General features: G+C 39.3%; 3 protein-coding genes across 4 annotated transcripts in view; all 3 read right to left on the bottom strand.

Annotated features, from left to right (window-relative positions):
* The window catches only part of LOC131321927 (equilibrative nucleotide transporter 3-like), a 56,426-nt gene extending 48,705 nt beyond the window's left edge, over window positions 1–7,721 (bottom strand). Inside the window, exons 1-10 of one of the 2 annotated variants that reach the window (XM_058352954.1) lie at window positions 7,628–7,721; window positions 6,059–6,121; window positions 5,779–5,883; window positions 4,736–4,891; window positions 4,458–4,601; window positions 4,245–4,350; window positions 3,180–3,284; window positions 2,873–3,048; window positions 2,597–2,757; window positions 1,795–2,053 (exon numbers count right to left, since the gene is read on the bottom strand). In XM_058352954.1, the coding sequence (XP_058208937.1) occupies window positions 1,795–2,053; window positions 2,597–2,757; window positions 2,873–3,048; window positions 3,180–3,284; window positions 4,245–4,350; window positions 4,458–4,601; window positions 4,736–4,891; window positions 5,779–5,883; window positions 6,059–6,100 (1,254 nt within the window). In that variant the 5' untranslated portion in view covers window positions 6,101–6,121; window positions 7,628–7,721. The remainder of the gene's footprint in view (window positions 1–1,794; window positions 2,054–2,596; window positions 2,758–2,872; window positions 3,049–3,179; window positions 3,285–4,244; window positions 4,351–4,457; window positions 4,602–4,735; window positions 4,892–5,778; window positions 5,884–6,058; window positions 6,122–7,627) is intronic. The other variant, XM_058352955.1, reaches the window with a different exon arrangement.
* Window positions 7,722–11,749: 4,028 nt separating this feature from the next.
* Window positions 11,750–16,494, bottom strand: LOC131321926 (protein DOWNY MILDEW RESISTANCE 6-like). The gene is made up of 4 exons (XM_058352953.1): window positions 15,795–16,494; window positions 14,986–15,233; window positions 13,445–13,766; window positions 11,750–12,411 (listed from the first exon to the last, which is right to left on the bottom strand). Exons 1-4 carry the CDS (start codon window positions 16,356–16,358, stop codon window positions 12,151–12,153), a joined length of 1,395 nt encoding a protein of 464 aa, XP_058208936.1. The 5' UTR covers window positions 16,359–16,494; the 3' UTR covers window positions 11,750–12,150.
* A 1,670-nt stretch (window positions 16,495–18,164) lies between these two features.
* LOC131321925 (transcription factor MYB13-like) lies at window positions 18,165–19,471 on the bottom strand. Its single transcript, XM_058352951.1, has 3 exons — window positions 19,275–19,471; window positions 19,046–19,175; window positions 18,165–18,864 (listed from the first exon to the last, which is right to left on the bottom strand). The coding sequence occupies exons 1-3, from the start codon at window positions 19,405–19,407 to the stop codon at window positions 18,348–18,350; spliced, it is 780 nt and encodes a 259-aa protein (XP_058208934.1). The 5' UTR covers window positions 19,408–19,471; the 3' UTR covers window positions 18,165–18,347.
* Between the last annotated feature and the right edge of the window lie 984 nt (window positions 19,472–20,455).

Below are 20,455 nucleotides of genomic sequence, written 5' to 3'. Positions count from 1 at the left end.
CAATTGTGATGAACTTTAGTTTAATCTGGCTCTTAGGTAGCCACCCTTTGTTTGATTGATTGATTTACTACCTAAATCACTGAATTGATTTAATTAACTATAAATTTAAAGGAGAGTACAGCCGTGGGAACCCAGCGTCTGCAACTAGCCTAACCAATATTTACTCGGGACACAATTATTCAATTCACTGATCTCAGAATAAGAAAAAAGGGGTTCCTAATAAATGCCCACCACTTGTCACCAGCTCTCATGCGCATTTAAAATCTGATGATGCCTGGGTTTTGTTTATTAGAAAGGAATTTTCTTTCATATCCCAAAACTGTTGGAAAAACGAATTAATTCGTACCCGAGGTAAAACATTGATTAAACTAGTCACAGGACGCCTTCGTCCCGTGGCTGCACCCTGGGGAACTACTCACGCATGCTTGAAATAACAGAAAATAAAACCCTAGATCGAAACATGATCATCTATCGCAGAAGAGACGGAAAAAACAAATAAAAGAAAGATCCACGTAGAATAGATAATAACGAACAACTTTAATTAACGAAGAAATTCGACAAACGTTACCAGAATCCAAGCGATTGAAAGAAATAGTGCAGAAAACTTAAGAACTGAGAGAAAACAAAACAACGTTAGTGAAAAAGTTGCTACGTAAAAGTCTGGAATGAAAAATCTACCCTAAAACTAACTTAAAACGAGGTATTTATATTAATCCCCGTTAAAAACAATAAAAATCCTAAAATTAATCGGAATCGGACCCGCAACGACCCAAAACGCCACCGTTTTAGGCCCTTTTAAGCCCCTAGGTAGCGCTACACCACTTTCCTTGTAGCGCTACCGAACCCCTTAAAATGCTGACGTCCGTTGACCAGTGCTGGAGCGCGTTGACCTCGTACCCGCTAGGTAGCGCTACACCAGAAATGGTGTAGCGCTCTCGGATCCTCTGATTGCCTCGCGAGCCCTTTTGTTCACTTTTGAGCGCTGTACCACTTCTTCTGTAGCGCTCACGAAATCTCTGTTGAGCTCTTCACGAATTATTGCTCCAACACTTAGTCTTCACGGCCCTCCTTGCTCTCAAACCTCATCTCGGCTTTCCAGGCACCTCAAATTCGTACCAAATCATCCCAATTTCCTGCAATCCAAACGTAAACACAAAATCCGACCACGTGCACACATTAAATGAAAAAATGAGGATTAAATGCACGTCTAACGCGCCAATTTCCCTACTTAGGCGCTTAAATTCACGAATTCCACGCGCCTATCAGTTTGGTTTACCGTTTCCCTAATATCCTTGAGGTTATTTGATTTGGTTTTCATTTTTATCTTGGTTTCCAGCTTTCCAGAGACTTGTTTGGGTAGGGTCTTTGCTCTTGTAGTTTTTTGGTAGATGCGCAGATCGAAAAGTTTTCTCGGTTACTCTGGTTGGCCTCTTGCCAATAATTGGTTATGGTGTGGTTCGATGCATATAAGGTTATTGGTTGCATATCATTTTTGTGAGGCTCAGGTGCCAACCTAGTTGTGGTGCAATTTCCTTACGATGACGTCTTCTTGGTATAACAACTTTGCTAATTATCACCTTGGTAATAAGATTTTCTTGATTGATCAAAGAAAAAAGGGTTTAGCACACAGACAGGAAACAAATACCAATTTTTATTCTTTTTTCCCTGTACTTTCCCGTCATCAACCGCAACCTAATATCTAGCAGAGGCCGAGCAAAAAAATAAAACCTAGTATCTAGCTAGTAGAGATCTAGTAACAAACTCGAGAAATAAGTAGGTAATAAATCAACGAACCTTGTAACCTTTTGGAGCAGAAGTCAGGACACAGACAGTGAGGTAACCATTAGTTAACCCCAAGAAGGATGTAAGCATTATCATGCAACCCTGGTCGCCATATTTGACTGTGAAATAGAAGGCCGGGACAAGAAGGAAGCGAGAAAGAATTGCAATAGTAAGTCCTTTCCGCGATTCCAACTTCATGCATTTTACAAGTGGTATGTATCTCCCGATAAGATCCCACGCGTCATACATTGCTAACAGAACAAGTACATACCTGCAATATTATCACTTGCAAGGAGTCAAAATACCACAAGAAAAAACGCTTATATGGGTAGTTAATCGTATTTTTGAATTATTACCGGATGCAAGTAGTCAAGATACCACAAGAAAGAACGTTTATATGGGTATTTATTCATATTATCGACTTATGAACGAGTAACAGCACCCACAGTATACACAGATCTGTACGCTGACAATGTTTTCACATGTAATAAGCAACATAATTACCTGTTTTGTATTAATTTGCTTTCTATATTTTGTTTTCTATTTGCAAACAATACAGAACCTTGGCTATCCCTTTCCGAAAACTTTTTCCAGGAAACGTTTATGAAAATTGATACCAAATCCACTCTCAGGAACAAACCAAAAAGATGTTATTGAACTAACGAACTTTGTAAAACTATTTTCTCATGAACACAAATGAGACCAAAACGATGAGTGTTCCATTCTTTTCATTACTCGGGTTTTGGGAAACACGAAAAATGAATATGCACAAAACTAAAACGAGAACAATAACAATCTGCAATGAAACACTAACCATCCGCCCCATCTATGTGATCCAGTATCTTCAGATAAAAATCCAGGGAAAATCGACAATGTCAGAGCATAAATTAGAAACATGTCAAGTGCATAATCCATGTTTTTAAACAACAATTCCTTGGTGCTTAGTCGCTCGAGTCGTTTAGGGTCTTCCTCAGCCTGCACAGGTTCCACGAAATGATTGGTCGATGTATACACATATACAAAAAGTTAAGCGTTCATAGGAGTATCTTGCTTCATATAATCATCACAGTAGTAAGAAAAAAAGATGTACTTCTTGTACTGGTTCTGCATAAATGCCACCAGCAGCAAGGTCAGCTGAAACAGTTTTGGATCCTTCTGATGCTGCCTTTGAGCGGTAATACTTTACAATTGGAAGCTTTGGAAATACAAATGCATAGAGAAGAACGCAGAGCAGTTCAAAGAATGTAGAGATAGCAAAGAATAAAACTGCAAAGAACAGAAAGAGAAAATTAGCAATTACTAGTTGCTTCGATGCCTCAATATAATGAGATAGGTGAATCGATGAATCTAGCTACTGATATACACTAGTTACCCAAAAAAACTAATGATATATACACTTTTGTAAATTGCTAGAAAAGCTCTTTTGTTGGCTAATTTTAGCGGATTCCAACTCTGTCTTTGGATGGGGATGTCATATAGAGTACAAGTTGCATGATAGGGAACTACATAAACAGATTGACAAAGATAGACGATTAGTAGAAGTTCAAGTCGGAAAATGACAGTTATGTAAGTTAGAGAATGAACTTCCAAAAACGAAACCTTGAGAGGAAAAAATGCATTGAAATTCGTCGACACAATGTACTTTGCTTCATACTCGGACACTGCACCAAAAAGTTAACATAAAGTTGAGAAGTTTTCATTCCCCCGAAAGTAAAAACTATAACTCTATAGATAATTAGATACTTCCTCCATGACTAATTGTTGGTCCGGTTTTCAATTTCAGGATGTTCCAAAATGTTAGTCCCTCTTGAAATGTCAAAATCCTAAAATTGGTAAGTTTCCAAGACTATCCTCGTCAGCATTTAGTATTGTATTCCGAGTGAGTCATACAATAAGGGGCAACTAAGGGAATTACATCATGAAATTTGATGGAAGTGCAATAATTGCATATCATTCTTAAAAAATTGGAATCCCCAACAGGGGCCAACATTAAGGAAGAGAGGGAGAGTATCATATTTTGACAACATTTCCAGTGACATAACTTCAAAGATTACACTTGACCGCATCGAATTGCACTTGGACGTTACGAATTACTCTTGGACGAATTGAATTGCACTTGGCCACTACAAATTACTCTTGGTCGCATCGAATTGCACTTGGCCATATCGAATTGCACTTGGCCGCTACAAATTACTCTTGGCCGCATCAAATTACTTTTGGCCGCATCAAATTGCACTTCGTAGCGTGCAATTCGATGCGGCCAAGTGCAATTCGTAGCTGCCAAGTGCAATTCAATGTGGCCAAGAGCAATTCGATGCTGTCAAGAGCAATTTGATGCGGCCAAGGTAATTCGTAGTGGCCAAGTGCAATTCGATGCGGCCAAGAGTAATTCATCGCTGCCAAGTACAATTCGATGCGGCCAAGTGTAATTCGATGTGGCCAAAGAAAGGACTTGAATTTACTAGCTCCCTTGCGCAGGCCATCCCTGGAATTCTCAAATGCTGCCTTTGTAATCAACCTCAGGCCAGAGGTCAGAGCCCCGGATGCAGCCAAACCAGCAAGGAAAGACTGAAGAATCAAAAAAGCAAGAAGATTTTCAAATTTTTGAAACTATGCCAAATAAGAATAGAGAAAAAAACTTGTTGACCACAAATAAGCCATCCATAGAAACCTACTTGAATAAACTCGGGTAGCATGTATGAGAGATCTCCAACCATTCCACCCTGAACATGAGCATCCGCAACTCCAAAAGCACCGCTAATAAAACATATTCCGATATAAGTTCCAATTCCCCCTTTCCCAGATGTAGCTAAATCCAACTAACATGTAATAATGGAAAGATGGATCAATAGTTCAATACAGACTCACATGATTGATAAAGGAGTATCAGTTAGTAAAAACCATACGTTTAAGGAGCAAACTTGGTGTAACACCATGTAATTACGGTACTTACAACAAGAACCAAAAGAGAGCTTATGAAAAATAGGGTATATCCAAATAGGTTCCTTCGCCTAGTATTGATTTTTGCCTCTTTGTATGTCAGGATTGCAAGCACTCCAAGTGCAAACGGTTGATATACAAGAGAGAGGACCCTTGAGGGGTGGTATCGCTGTATAAGGAAAGAAAATTCTGTCAAATTGGTTGCAACAAGCACAACAACGGCAAGAATACAAAAAGAAGAAAAGTTACTCATCAATTATGCTCATAATGAACTAAATCTCAAGGCAGATTGGATAAGGCATATCCAATAAACAATCTCCTTGAATCGACAAAATTCAGGAGGAGAACAATAGCTAGGCAGAAAGTTCGAATGTGAGGGAAAGAACATAGCATTAAGTTATTAACGTCATGCAATTTACAAAAGTATAACCGTTTGTGGCCAGTAAGCAATGAAAGTCATCAATTAATTCAAGATAACCATGGAGTATTCCTTTACAGTAAAATCACCAGTCAATTTAGTACAGTGCGGATTTGAATCGTTCAACGAAACATCTAGTATAGTGCTTAAATACTCATCACTGGCTTTTATCCAATCGTAGGATGGAAGAACAAGAAGGGCAGAGACCAGAGATGCCTTCTTGACAGTGGCACTTGAAAGCGATGATGGTTCAAGTAACAGGAAATACAGGATTTGCTAAGTTTTATATGGCAAAACACTAGGTTTTCACCATTTCAGTTTGCATAGATTTTCCAGATTGCAAGAAATTTGAGATAGGGAATTTCCAAGGTACTTCAACTTGCATCTGCACGCTAAAAAATTGGGCTAAACTCTGCTTTAAGAGCATGGATTCTATACTTCTGTAATGAACGAAGCACTAATTTACAGCCTAGTTGGCTAATTCTTTGAAGGACTTTTGGATTGCGTGGAACTACAGCTAAAATTGTCCAATCATGAATTTAGTCGTGCCATCTTTAGACAAATACAACGCTGCAGAAACCAAAGAAAATGGCGGCTGAAACCCAAGAAAATAATGCAGAAATTGGAAATGAAATTACTGGGAATAAGGTAGCATAGTAATCTTCAATCTTAAGCATACTATTCCACGAGAAAAGGCACCCATTTCCGAGAAGCCAACAAACCAACATTGCAGCATACTTTCCCTGCAAATGGCAGCATACAATCCTCAGATTCCATTTAAGAAACTCGGTTTATCTCACTCCAATGTTTGACTTTCTATGGAAAATATGAAGGATAAAGTAAGTGAACAAGACAATGTCATTTCTTTCAGCATGATCCAAGCACAGCCTGAAAGAATAAAAAGAAGCAATCACATACCTTAAGCTTATTTGGATCCCCATTTTCACTTATGAGAGGCATGGTTGCTCCCTTTCACAACTCCTGCAAATCATGAAACATTAAAGCCATGAAAATAGTTTAAACAATTAAACATCAAAATCTCACTTCTACAGAGTAGCATTTTTTTATACCAGTGTCGGAGGTGAATTCAGGACAAGGAGTTAAGATTACTAAGCCGGCGGTAGTTAAGGCGGATCAAGAAGAAAGTGACAAATGAAATTAGTACATTAGACACATGGCAGCCCACAGGCCACAGCGAACCATCCAACAAAGCTCTAGTATCTGAAGGCATGAAAGCTCTACACAGAGAGTATCCAATGTGAAGATAAGTGTGCTTGGCACTGAGACTATCTAAACAGAAGTATATTGAGTCCAACCAGTGGGGAAAAACTGAAAAGCTCTAGTCCAAGAAGAAGAAATCAGTATATAAGTAGTACACTAACAGACACCAACCGGTAGTACATGCGCCTCCGAAATGATCACATTGGGTTGCATCAGCCAATCGGGAATATTGCCATTATGACAGAGCCATCTGAGTACGTCCAAAGTTTACACGCAAAGATCATAAAAAAGATAGCAACAATCACCCATGACTAGAGTCTCAGTGAACTAGTAACCAGCCTTGGGATAGGTTCATGCCTTTGGCCTACTTAGAAGCAAAAGAAGTAACAAGGGATCAAACCTAAACAACTAAAAGACTAATATCCTCTCAGTACTCACTTTCTCCCTCACTTTCATACTACGACTTTGTTCGATTATTTTGCTCGGCTGAGTTAGACTCAACTGAAGGATAATCAATCAGTTGCTGACTTTACCATCAGAGGCACTCTGGCCGAACCCACCGGCCTGTTTGTATCTGACTGGTTATCTCTTTTACAGGCAAAAAAAAATTTCCAAGGAAAAGAAGCTAAGTTTGTGATTTGTATCACCCAAAACGCAATATCAATTCGTTAATTCACCACGGAGCACATATTTTGACCACCTGCAATTATCATTCTCCTAGGAAGAAAAGCATACACGCAGATACACGTTCCTATATTACTAGCCCTGGGAAATTGCTCGCTCAGAAATCCCTTTCTAATTCTTGTTTAAGAACGAGGGTATATAGTACAATAACAGCCTAAAAAGTTGTTCTTGTAAATTTCTCGGTCCCGGTGTGGATAGGCCTTTGACTGACCGGACGGGAGGTGCACATAAACTGACCAACACCGAACACTTTGACCGTCTAAAGAAAAGCTAAAAAGTTCTTAATTCAAGAGGGAAGCAATAGCAGATGAATAACAAAAACACCATTAAAAGCCCCAACCACAACAGAAGAAGACGATTCCCGTTTACGGCCTTCCAATCGAGAAATTTACATGGAAATGGAACAGTAGAACCAGCAGAAAGGTACAACACATATCTCAATTTTATTCATTGGCAAGAACCCATTATTGAAACAAACATGATTCAAATCATAACTGTAACATATTAATAGAATTAAATTGATTCATACACAGATGATCATACTTTCGAGAAGTAATGAAGGGTGGGTGGATAGGAATGTACTGTATGGAGAGGTTATTGGACTTTTGTGGGATTCCGGAATCTCAGCGTTTGAGCCACTGATGATGCATAAAGGCATTTACAAGAAGGATAATTTTGAACAGTCATGCTACTTGCACATACACTTTCACACATATTTTGCACATACATTTTTATAGGGCTCACCTCGGGTCCTACTAATATGATCCAAACCGCTCATTATTTTTAAAATAATTTTTTAAAAGTTCTTGTAAAAAATTAACTTGATAGAATATTGGTAAGGGTTTTTTCAGAAATCATAGGGTGAAACAGTCTAATTCGCACTGCGATTTCCGAAAAAGCCCTTACCAATATCCTATCGAGTTGATTTTTTACAGAAATTCTTAAAACATTATTTTAAAAATAATGAGCGGTTCGGATCATATTGGTAGGACCCGAGATGGGCTTCATAAAAGTATATGTGCAAGATATGTGTACAAATGTATGTGTCCAATACTACTTTATGTTTAGACAGAGAGAGGCTGGCTGGCCTGGGGGAAATAAAAACGCGGGTTGACGTTAAGACGTAATTACGTATACGAAACAAGACTTTTCTTTTCCGTGTTCAAGGCAGCGGAAGTGAGACTGTGAGAGCGTGAAAACGTCTGAATTTTTTTCTTCAAATAAATAATGTTTTGTTTGGACGAGTTTTTTAAAAATTTGCGAGAAATTTTTTATGGGCATAAGAAAGTATGAGTAATGAATGAAGAGAAATAAAAAGAGAAATGAAAATAATGATTGGAGATAGAGGTAACGAGTGAAAAGTAATAATTAGAAGTAATGGTAATGAGTTTTTTTTGAGTTAAAAAATTTTTTTTTTCAAAAAGAGAAACGAACAAGGCTTTTAATTCTTGAGTGTGGGAATAACTGGGAAAGCAAGCACAAAGCAAGAATTGATAACGGAAGCGAATGTCATTTTGCAAGATTATGTAACTTATGTTCAAGAAAAGCTAATTAGGCCAGTAGTGGTTCTCCTTGGCGCGCGCTCTCTCTCTCTCTCTCTCTCTCTCTCTCTCTCTCTCTCTTTTGGTTTTTTTTTTTTTTTTTTTAGGGGGGGACTTTTTTTGGTTTTATTCTTATTCAGAAAACTTTTGCATTTCTTGTTTTTTGCTTCAAACTATTGTGGTTTATTAATTCATGGGAAAATAAAAAAATGTGCATTTTACTCTTTTTGTGCTTTTTGGGCTTGTAATGTTTAAAAGAATTGCTCCTTTTTTAGACAAATTTATAATTCACAAAAGTTTGGATCAAAATTAAAAAAGACAAAAAAAAATTAAATAGGAACAAAACAGGGAAGGAAGGAACGGGGTAACAATAGTACAGTACATCCCACGGGTTTACACTCAATTACGACATAATTGCACTATGCTCCCTCATCTACGAAATAAAAGTCAAATAATCTGACCTCCCCTACGGATAAATGAAACAAAGGTATGGCAAAAGTCAAAGGTGAAGTACTGAAATGTGGTTCCGTTTCAATACTCGATTACTGTTGTTTGTGCTCTCAATTCCTACTCTCGCGAATTTAACTAGTTTGAGATATTTTTCAAAGACTCTTTTACGCTCTCGTTACCGCTAACGCCCGTGTCCGCAAATTATGTAACTTAGGGCTCGTTTGGATGAGGTATTAGATTTGAAGGTATTATGTAAGAAGGGAAGATTGAATAATATGAGGTATTATGTAAGAAGAGTAGATCCACATTGATGTGACGGGAGGATTAAATAATACTTGATTTGGATGTGATGTATAAAATGGGGGGATAATATTATTTTTGTAGTTGAATGGAAGAGAGAGGGGGTATTATAAGGGGGGATTCCACATAGCCACCTCCCATGCTAGCCATGTGTAAGCCCCTTGTTTACACCCGTTTATGGCATCCAGTCATGGGCAAGCGTTGGAAGGCTATTTAATTATCTTTTAATTAAATTTGGCCAAAGAATAGAGATGAATTGGGTTAAAATTGATGGGCCAAATCCATGTTGACTGGGCCCAATTAATTTTAATTTGGTTCGGGCTCGAGTTTGGAGGTTTTGGGCCAATTTGTAAAAGAATTCGGCTGGCCCAAGTGTTGATATGGGCTAAATATGTTAATATGCCATTTAATTTAATTAAATGGCCCATTACCCAAATGGCTTGGGTTCTTTGCCATCCACAAAAGTAGGAGAAGAAATAGGTCCATTATTCTCTGACGTCCATGGAAATAGGAAATGGAAATGGCCCACTAACTGTTCAACTGCCCATAATTTGGAATTAACTCATGGATAATTGTTATTTACCTCAAATAACTACCTATGATCTCACTAAATATGTTAATGGGTAGTTACTTGGGACATTTGGCAAGATCTGAAAGCTACTCGGGACACATGTCAGCTCGTGGCGAAGGCAGGATACTCGGCCCAGATCTGGACCGGTGCACTATTTGCCCATGATCTTTTGTAATCTCCAATAACTACCTATTACCTCATGATCTCATGAAGGGGACGTTGCAAAAGACACATGGCGCCATGAGAAGAGGACAACAAGCCCTTTACATGCAGAAAATCGAAGACCCTTGGCCTATAAATACTAGAAGACAAGAAGAAAAAAGGGTTCACACACCAATCAAGTTCAACGCTTAAAACCAAAGCATTCCCAGCGAAGCAACTATCTCTATTTTTTCACCCTCACTCAATTACTTCACCAAGTAATTCGGGTTTCTATCTCTCTTGTACCCCAACTTTATTATTTCGAAACATAATAAAGTTATTCATATCTCTCTTCATCCCCTACTTTATTATTACAATATAGTAAAGTAATTCTACGTTGTTACTTTCTTTCGTACACGGTTAGGAAACTATTAAGTCCTCGCACGAAGAGGCAAAACCACGAACCTTCACTGCAATTCAGCCCTTAGGTTGCAGCACTATCGCCCTCTCAGATCTAGAAGTCAGAACAGGGACGCTCAGCCCTTTACGTTAGACGCGACAAGTCTTGGCACGCCCGCTCAGTCCTTAAGCCACCTCACGCGCGAACACCCCCCTTAGGCGGTATTCGGGGGGGGGGGGGGGGGGGGGGGGGGGGGGGGGGGGGGCGCGTGTAAAGATATCCACCCTAATTTTGGACTTCCAAACCATGCCATATGCACGGACCCACGTATTAGGAGGGGATATCATAATCCCCCTTTACATTGCTGCTTCCAAACAGGCCCTTAGGGCAGAAGTCAAAGAGACCTTACTCCACCCTTAATTCTTGCATGGAGGATCCTTTTATGCTCTGATGACCAATGGAGATACTGATAAATCGAAAAAACTGATGGCTGCTGAAGATACCAGATAAACACACAAAAAAAAAAACACATATATCTCAGTGGGGGATCAAATTTTCTTTTAAGTATACTCTTTCCCTAGTAAATGTATAGTTGAAAAGTACAATATTTTGTTGGAATCATATTTTGTGAATACTTCCATTTGGAATTCAAAATGTATGCCCATAATTTTACAATCAAAATTTCTTCACATATTTGGAACTCTTGTTACACTGGTCAATACAGATCAACCTACCAATTTATGGTTCAAAAATTACAATACTATGTTGGAATTAGATATATGTCCGTAATTTGAAGAAAAAAAATTATAAGTCAAAATTTCTTCATTTATTCTGAACATTTGTTAAACTGGGCTCACCTTGATCATTTTTTTGCTTCTCATATGATGCTATAACATCTCGTGCGTGCAGTGAAGATGAAATTGATCCTGGCAAAATATTGATTAATTACAAATTAAAATGAAGGAATCAAACAAAAAATATCATTCTTTATCTCAAAAGGTCATGCCAACCGCCTCTTTAAGCGAAACGATAGTGCTGTTTGTGATGTTCAGAAAATGGTGGACCTTCTCATAAATATTTAATTTATCAAAACTTTTTGTAAAATCTTGAATGATTGAATTTCGTCTTGAAAAATCATAGAACCAAAATTTCTTTAATAGTTCGGCTCTTTCGACTTTTTTCCCTGGCTCATTGAATAGGAAGTACTATTTAAATAGCATGGAAGACTTCAATATTTCTTGATAACTTGGATGCTAGCCAGTTTATGCGCACATCGACTAATTCCAAAGACTAATCCAACCGCCCATCTGTGGTTCCAATTAAAGCCAGAAAAAACATGGACAATTTCAGTAATGAATTCTACTACAATTTACATTGTCCCTTAGTACATTTGAAATGACAGAATTAAACACACCATTACTATATCATTCAGTATTGCAAGTCCAAGAAAAAACGGAAGCATCAATCAACAGATAAGTTTTCGGGTGCCGGGCGGGTACCACACACGTGGTATCTGTCGGCGATCCCAACCGTTCAAACGTGTTTGGATGGTCCGGGTTTTACACAGAGAAAAAGAGGAGAGAGAGTGGTAGGATGAGAAGAGAAAGAGAGAGAGGATAAATCTCAGCCATCTAAAACACATTTTGATGATTGGGATCGCTGACTTGTACCGCCATGTGGTACCCACTCCACACCCAAAAATTTATTTCATGATAGTGGTGTTGGTCATGAGGGCTTGCAATGGGCTTTTCCCCCTTACAGCACTGCTCTGTTGGGCCCTCATGTAGTCTTTGTACATGATGGGCCTGTATTTCACCCAACTCTTCTCATCAACTAATGGGCTCGCTGGTGCAACTGTGGCAGTCATTTCCGGCCCGTGGCCCACTGCGATCGAAATCCTGGTTCTTTCTGCATTTACCACTGCTCTGTGCTCCACACTCTTGTACTTCCCATTGCTCAATATCTGAGGTACAAATTCAAAACATGTAATTTGGAAATTACGAAAACAGGGCATTGCACAGGGTTCTAATTGAAAAAGTTGGGGTGCTGTGATACTTACCAATACCAATGATAATGATAGTGGGTGTACTGGCCGATATCGGGTAGTATTAGCTCATACTTAAGATATGAGTATTGGAGATTTAGAATCTCATAGACGTAATAGGTGATATTTGACCCCAGTTTAACATAAGTGTTTGTCGTCACATCGCTACTTTTCCTGGCTAATTGGGTATAACTCCTTTCTAAGGAATCAAAAATCTTGCGGGGCATTTCCTGCAGTGCACCCTGTAGGATATAATCACAACCGTCCACGAGTGTTTTCAACGGTTCAGATTTAAAATAAACTCTTTCGAGTTTATCTTTTCCCTGAAAGATTTTATTTTAAATCTGGACCGTTGAAAACACTCGTGGACGGCTTGGATTTGCCCTGCAACGTGCACTACAGAAAGTGCCCAACAGGATCTCCGGATCTCATTTCTAAAGTTAGTGCAGACTGTGCGGTTTTGCCAGCCACTTTCAATATTATTCTAGTTTATATGTCTATCTAGTTTTACACCAAAGTGGAAAAATTTTCATGGGAACATTGACAAAGGGCCATAGTCTACATTGTGCACATTAATTCCCTCACCATGAGGACGGTCCATGACAGCTAGGGTTAGCTACCCACCCAAAGTTGTACAAATCCTTTCACTGCATTAAAGATGATGTTTACTATACATACCTACTATTGAAAATAGCACGTGGTGCTTACCCTACTGCTCTGTTTCACCGCTCCTCTGCCTCACCGCAACGCTCAATTCCACCGTCTGTCTTGGAAATCAATGGTCAGAATTTTAAAAGACTCTTCCAGGGAAGAGACTAACTCTTCTGTAGAAGAGTCTTTTAAAATCCAGACCGTCGAAAATACTTTTGAATGGTGAAAATGAGACCGGTGGGGGAAGTGGCTCAAGAGAGTGGTGGGAATAGACTTTCTGATTAAAATCATTGAGAATTACCTCAATGTAATCTCCAATGTTGACAACCAGAGTACCAGGCATGTGGTGGACAGCAACCCATTCCCCTTGGTGCTTGACTTGCAAGCCATCGACCTCATTCTGCATCAGGATGGTGATCCCCCCGTGGTCCGAGTGAGCTGCGAGCCCGAGCGTTCTGTGCGGCTCCGGACACGGAGGGTAGTAATTGGAGGCCACGATTTGACACCCTTCGCCGAGCGATTTCTCGACGTAATCCCGTTCGAGTCCAAGGGCCTCCGAGATTGCCCCGGAGATCCTTATTGCCAATCCCCAAACCTCCTCCAAGTATTCCTTGGCCACAACCCTTTCACAAATTAGCAACGATTTAGAAACGACAGTCACGTGAATTAGCTTTAGCGTTTTTTGGACCAAAAAATAACTTTCTTGACCATCCCAAACAAAAGTTTTTAATTTTTTGATCAGAAAAAATTAGACAATGATTGGAGAGACTAATTCAACAAGATTTTTTAAATTTGTTTTAGGGGATGTTAAGGTGATAATATGTGACAGTAGCTAAAAGAACAACTTAAGCATGATTTTGGATTTATCAGCTAGGAGTATTTAGAATTTCTAACCTATTTCTTCACGTCATAAGATGCAGGGGAATTTGAGATACAACAACAAAATGGCTTTTGGATCTTTTATACTTAGCGTGCTAGCTAGCATATTCGGCGTAGCTTTAAGCGGCTTATCAAATACTCTCTCCGCCTAATTAGTATCCCTTTCCAGGACCCGGGGACCCTGCCGAGCGGCACCCCTGTCGAGCGGGTGCCGAGCGGCCAATCCGGCCGTTCATCTCGGAATCAATGGCCCGAATCGAAACATCTTTTTCCTTTTCTTTTTCTTTTTTTTTAAATCCGTTCGTTACCTTTACATCCGGGCCATCCAAAACACTTTTGGACGGCCGAGATGCGCTCGGCACCGCTGCCAAGCACCTCTGCTTGGCAGCATCTCCCAATCCCCCTTTCCACTATTTGGGAGATCTCAAAATATTGTCTATATCTTTTTATCTATAGTATCTTTCATATCCAATATAGATATTGTTTGATAGATTTCAATTAGTTCTTTTATATATTATTTTAAAAATCTTAAAAAAATATTATAGGTTGAAAATTTTTAAAAAAAAATTATAAATGGCATAACTGCCAATAAATGACGCTTATTTTGAAACGAATGGAATATTAATTTTTAGAGTAAGTTTTAAAAAATGCTTACCCTAAACAAGGATGCTTTATTGCTTTTGACATCATTTTGTAGGTTCTCATTTTTAGTTGGTTGGTAAGTTGCAACAAGAAGACCCATATGATATAGTTACAAAAAAATAGTTCTGTTCCTTATAAGCTCTGTTTTTACTAGACGTTTCAAATCTATTCGGTTTTACATTTTATTCGACAAAACCTACCACAAATTTGATGCAAAAGAAGGTGCAATAAATTCAAAGTGAATATGAAAAAGGACTAATTAATTAGCCGAATTGGCGGATTTGTTTAGACGTCAATTAGAGAGAGCAAGAATCATGTTACCTGTAAGTAGAGGGATTGCGCGGCCAAAGGTGGAAGCTATTATCAATAGGATGGCCAAAATGTCTCAAATAATCTCTCCAATGAAGAGCATGTCGTTGCGATGTGTTCAAGCTTGTTCCGTACCGTACCGGATTCATCACATCCTCTGAAGCATAATTCATCTTCTCTTCCGCTGCTAGGTTGAAGAACCCATCCACAACCTTCAGCATTTCTTCCATTGACGATACCTTGACCCCGTGGTTTATAATCTATTAATTGAAATTAAGAAGGATCCAATAATCTGATTAGTGATATAGATTCGGCCCATTTGTTTTGGGCTGGCTTAGAAAAAGCCCGAGGCGCAACGAAGTTTAGCCCTACCCACTACCCAGCCCCTCGATTGGACTGGGCCGGTCTAGGTTTTGAATATTAGGCCCATATCTATCTACACTTTACTCAAGTAAAAGTATTGTATGGGAATGAGTTTGGATCATGAATGTTCAAATTTCAGAACTAAGAGGAATGAATGTTGAACTTAGGCATTGAGGGGAACGAGGTTATCCGAGCTATAGAGTGTTGGGCTGGGCTCGTTTACTACGTGAGCCTAAAACTCGAGTTTGAGCTCCGCTCGACTATTAAACAAGTCGAGCAGAGCTTCAAGTTGCTCAAGAGCAGATCGGTTCGTTTGGAAGCCTAATAACAAAGAATGAGATAAAATGGGTACTAGTGAAAATATTTATAACCACCAACAAACAAGGTTCAACATTTATTCTGTTCCCTTGACATAAATAGTATTAGGATTACCGAATTAGCACAAGTTAATTTTGTACCCTGAAGAAACCCCAGTGAGCACAAGCAGAGCCAATGGCTTCAACAGTCATCCTCCGGCGCCCAATCAATCCATCAAGACCGCTCAAATCTATCACCGGAATAGCAACACGGCTCGACGATATCAGCTTCTCCGGTTGTAGCGGCAAAACGTATTCTTCGGGCAGCACGCGCATACAAGGCGTCGTATCGACAAGATACTTGACACCCTTCCTACGGTCTCCACGGCTGGAATCGTCGTCCGAGAGAGATTTCCCGGCAATCAGATCCATGACAAATTGAATGGTGCTGCGAAGGCTGAATATCAGTCCTGGTAAATGAGCTTGATGTAACTGGTGTGAGTTTTGTTTAGCGGCCAGTGTGTCCACGTTTCTGACTCGAAATTTGTCTTGTGAAATGGGTGTTTTGGTAGGCTGTGGCCTGGTGTCATTAGCATGCAGAAGAATACATGGCTTGCTTTGTTTTCTTTTGGTACGTAACCGAAGTCCTCTTTCGTCTTGAATTGCTTTCCCAACCTTTCTAAGTGAATGGACTTGGGTGAAAAACAATAGTAATAGTACATACATAACGATCCTCGGTAATATTTCCTCTTCTCGTCAAGAAGTATTCGGCCCAACGGCATCAGGAGTGCATTTAATTAGGTGTCAGGAGTTGAACTCCCTCTTCCAAGATTCTAATCCAACTCTTCTACCAATACTGACTTTCGCTGATCAAAAAATTCCTCGTCTTTGAAGAAACGCTACATAAATATATTGAGGGGTTTAGATGAACCCTTTTTTTTTTACAATGGCAAATTTTTTTTATTAATCCTTGAAAATGTTAAAAAGATTAAAAGGACAAGAGATGATGGTACTAAATCCTAAGCTAAACTAAGACTATCTTCTGCCCACCCAAGATCCAAAGCCTAGTGTTTAGTTGAACTTAAGCTGTACACTGGTCTATGTGATAAAATTCAACTCTCTATTGCTTTTTTTTTTTTTGACTAATAAAAAAATAGTGTGAGTGTGTAACAACCCTAATCTTCATGAACGCCCAATCAATATGATCAAATTTATCTCCACCTCCAAAAATAATTAGTTAAGTATGGAGGACCTTAGTCTTACAATTTTATCGGAGTTGCAACAGAAAAACTTGCAGAGGATAATAGTTACAAGCAAAGATGAAATTGGTAGTCACAACAGTAGGATCTAAACTGACCAATCAAAACTTTATCTTCAAGCAAGGTAATGTTAAGAATAAGATTTCAAATGGAAAACGAGGAGCATTTCATCATCATTAACAAATAAGTCATAGAATACTTTGCCATAAGAATTCGATTGTTCCCAAGAAATGCTAAAAATGATTTTGTGATAATATACTCAAATGTCTAGAACCACAATAGGCTAACAATACAACAAACTTACAGATAATAGATTTCAATACAATTTCAACTAGATTTCAGCTAGGACAATGAGAGAAGATAAACAAGGAAACAATTCTTATGATTCACATTCAGAACATCATCTACTGTCATGGATACCATCGATCCTCGATATACATAGACTACAAAGGCCCAAGATAACATATTAATACGATGTGACTAACAAAGAGGTCGAATACCAAATGAAAGAAGATACCTTAAACGTTAACGTTTTCTGAGGACTAAGGAGCAATAGGAGGTGATAGTTTAACGGCGGAATTGCATCTGTTGCTGTTTAGGTGTACGTTTTTATTGCTACACTGAGCTTGATTCTCCATGTACTCCGGATCCCCAAGAACAATTTCTCGCAAAGTGGCCAGGATTGTGGCAGATATAACAAAGCTTATCAAACTGTGAAACTCCCTGATTCTCGGATAAGGTAGGCGGTCCAAGATTAATCTGATTTTGCGAAGGTTGATTTGGTTCACCAATAATTTCTCAAAATTTATCTAAGCAAAAATAATCCTTCAACTACTTTAATTCGACCGCTACAAAATCTGCCCGACACAGAAAGAATATAATAGACCGGGAAGTATACAATACAAGAAGGTGGCGTAATATGATTGAAATTATGACAAAGATCAACGATAATTTTGCATTAACTGTACTCAACGAAATACACAGATCAATCATCCAGGGCCTTATTCTCGATTCTCCTTAGGGCATGAATAGAAACTAGCCTTGCTCATCGGCTCTTTCGGTTTATAATGGGTCGATTTTTAGCCAAACCCACTCATATTTTATGTACCAAGTAGCTAGTAATTCCATGACACTTAACGACAATATATTAATTTCAATAAATAAAAAAAAATTGAGATGTCGAGATTTTAAATTTGCAGAAGAAGAGTGGAAGGAACCAAAAAAAAGAGACCGGCAAAAATAAGCATATGAGTGTTGTAGTAGCCCAAAGAAATAGAATAAAACGATTCATAAAACTTTTAATTCATTACGCGAGAATAATTACAATGTACAGATGCGTTATTAGAAAGCAAAAGCTCTATAACATAAGCATAGATAAAAACATGTCTGCTGAGTCGGCCCCCCTTAGGTAAAAAACCTGGTTGTTGCTGCCATTTTTTCCAGTAATATTGCATGCTTATTGCCAATATGGTGGAAAGGAGTAATCGAAGCCATCATCATAGTACAAATAATGATCATATGGAGTGAGAAATCCTCCCTCAACCAAAGGTACTGAAGAAAGATCATCGTCTTGGTTGAAGTAAACTGTGTCAGCTAAAAATGGTTGAGTCCAGAAATCATCAGTCGACTCCGCAATGGGTTCCAAAGGAGACTGGCTGCTGATATCTTCCATGACCGAGTTCGTGCCGCACGGTAAAGGTGCACAATCATAGCTCAAGTTGGAGATTTCGCTCGAAGACGAGCTTTCCAGGATCGGCGGCTGGGAAAGATCCGGATCCTCGGCGACTTCTTTGGGTGCAAGTTCTCTCCTCTTCTTGGATGCAGATTGGACACCGCCAGTCGATTGCCCGTCGATCTTTCCAGGATTGGCGGTTGATTGGTTTTGGTGGAGTCGTTTATTGAGGTGGGTGTGCCAGTGGTTCTTTATCTCGTTGTCTGTTCTTCCGGGTAATTTTGCAGCAATGGCCGACCATCTGTGAAAGGAAAACAATGCGAAAGAATTCATTAGTACTTCAAGAATCATCGTGGAACAAATACTTCATTCATCAGGTCGCGAGATGATCAACAATTTCATCGATCGAACTTGCGTCCAGCGATTCGCGATTTTATGGAACCGAATGTTAGTATGAGGTGAAATTTCGAAATCTTTCGTACTTGTTTCCGAGTTCTTCATGTGATTTGATGATGATATCTTCTTCTTCTTCGGTGTAGCTCCCCCGTTTGACGTTTGGGCGCAAGTAGTTCATCCATCGCAGTCTGCAACTCTTTCCACATCTAGCTAGACCTGAAAAACACCATAACTTCTTCAATTTTCAAAATCCATTGAGAGAGAGAGAGAGAGAGAGAGAGAGAGAGAGAGAGAGAGAGCAGGGTTAATTCTGACCTGCGAACTTAGGGAGTTCACGCCAGTTCCAATGGCCATATCTCAGTATATAATCTCTCAGCTTTTTATCTTCTTCAGGACTCCATGCCCCTTTCTTCCTTCCATTGTTGTCATAGCTTGGCCTTCTCCCCATTCTCTCTCTATCTCTCTCACACACACACACACTCTCTCTCTCTCTCTCTCTCTCTCTTCCAAAAGTCCTCGAGAAGTCAAGTTTTAATTGAGGGACTCGACTCTTATATAAACTTCTTGATTGGGACCTCAACGTGTTTCATAACCAAAAAAAAAAAAGAAGACAAAAGAGAAATTATTGAGTGCCCTTGGAGTACCATATGGTGGTGCTCCAAATCTCTTCCCACTACACATTGCATTTGAGTCCACACATTTAATCTTGAGTTCCGCAAATTTGTGGGCGACGAGAACTTGGGAGCATCACGTGGCGGTGCCTCATGAGCAATAAATACTTTTTACAAAACAGGTACCAAGTAAATATTACGTAGCATGTTTACGTTGTACCCCAAATCATTTACGCGGACAAATTCATCGATAAATACATTATCATTTATTTTGTGTTGGGTCATTCGGTGACAATGAGTGACACACGCTGTTTGTTGTGAGAGAAAGAAAGGAAAGGTGTATAGGGTGTAAACTAACCCTAACACATGTGAGCTTTATTTATATTATGTGGTGACTAGTTACATAACATAAGCAACCAATGTGGGACTAAGTCCAACTCTATTCTAACACTCCCCCTCAAGCTGGAGAATAAATATCACAAAATCCCAGCTTGTTACGTAACAACTCTAAACGTGGTTTAACTAGAGATTTGGTGAAGATATCTGCCAACTGAGCTCCTGTAGACACGAAAGGGGTAGCCAACAGGCCACTATCTATCTTCTCCCGAACAATATGACAATCTACCTCGATGTGTTTGGTTCTCTCATGAAATACCGGATTCGAAGCGATATGTATTGCTGCCTGATTATCACAATACATAGGAATAGGTAACTGTACACCAAGCCCCAACTCCTCGAGCAAAGCTCTCAACCATACAATCTCGCATGTAGTATGAGCCATGGCACGATACTCTGCTTCAGCACTGGAACGAGCAACCACAGTTTGTTTCTTGCTCTTCCAGGTAACTAAATTTCCACCAACAAAAGTACAGTACCCAGTTGTGG

The sequence above is a fragment of the Rhododendron vialii genome, chromosome 4a, assembly GCF_030253575.1.
Source record: "Rhododendron vialii isolate Sample 1 chromosome 4a, ASM3025357v1".
In the NCBI taxonomy this organism is placed as follows: Eukaryota; Viridiplantae; Streptophyta; class Magnoliopsida; order Ericales; family Ericaceae; genus Rhododendron; species Rhododendron vialii.
This window is presented reverse-complemented; position numbering and strand designations above follow the sequence as displayed.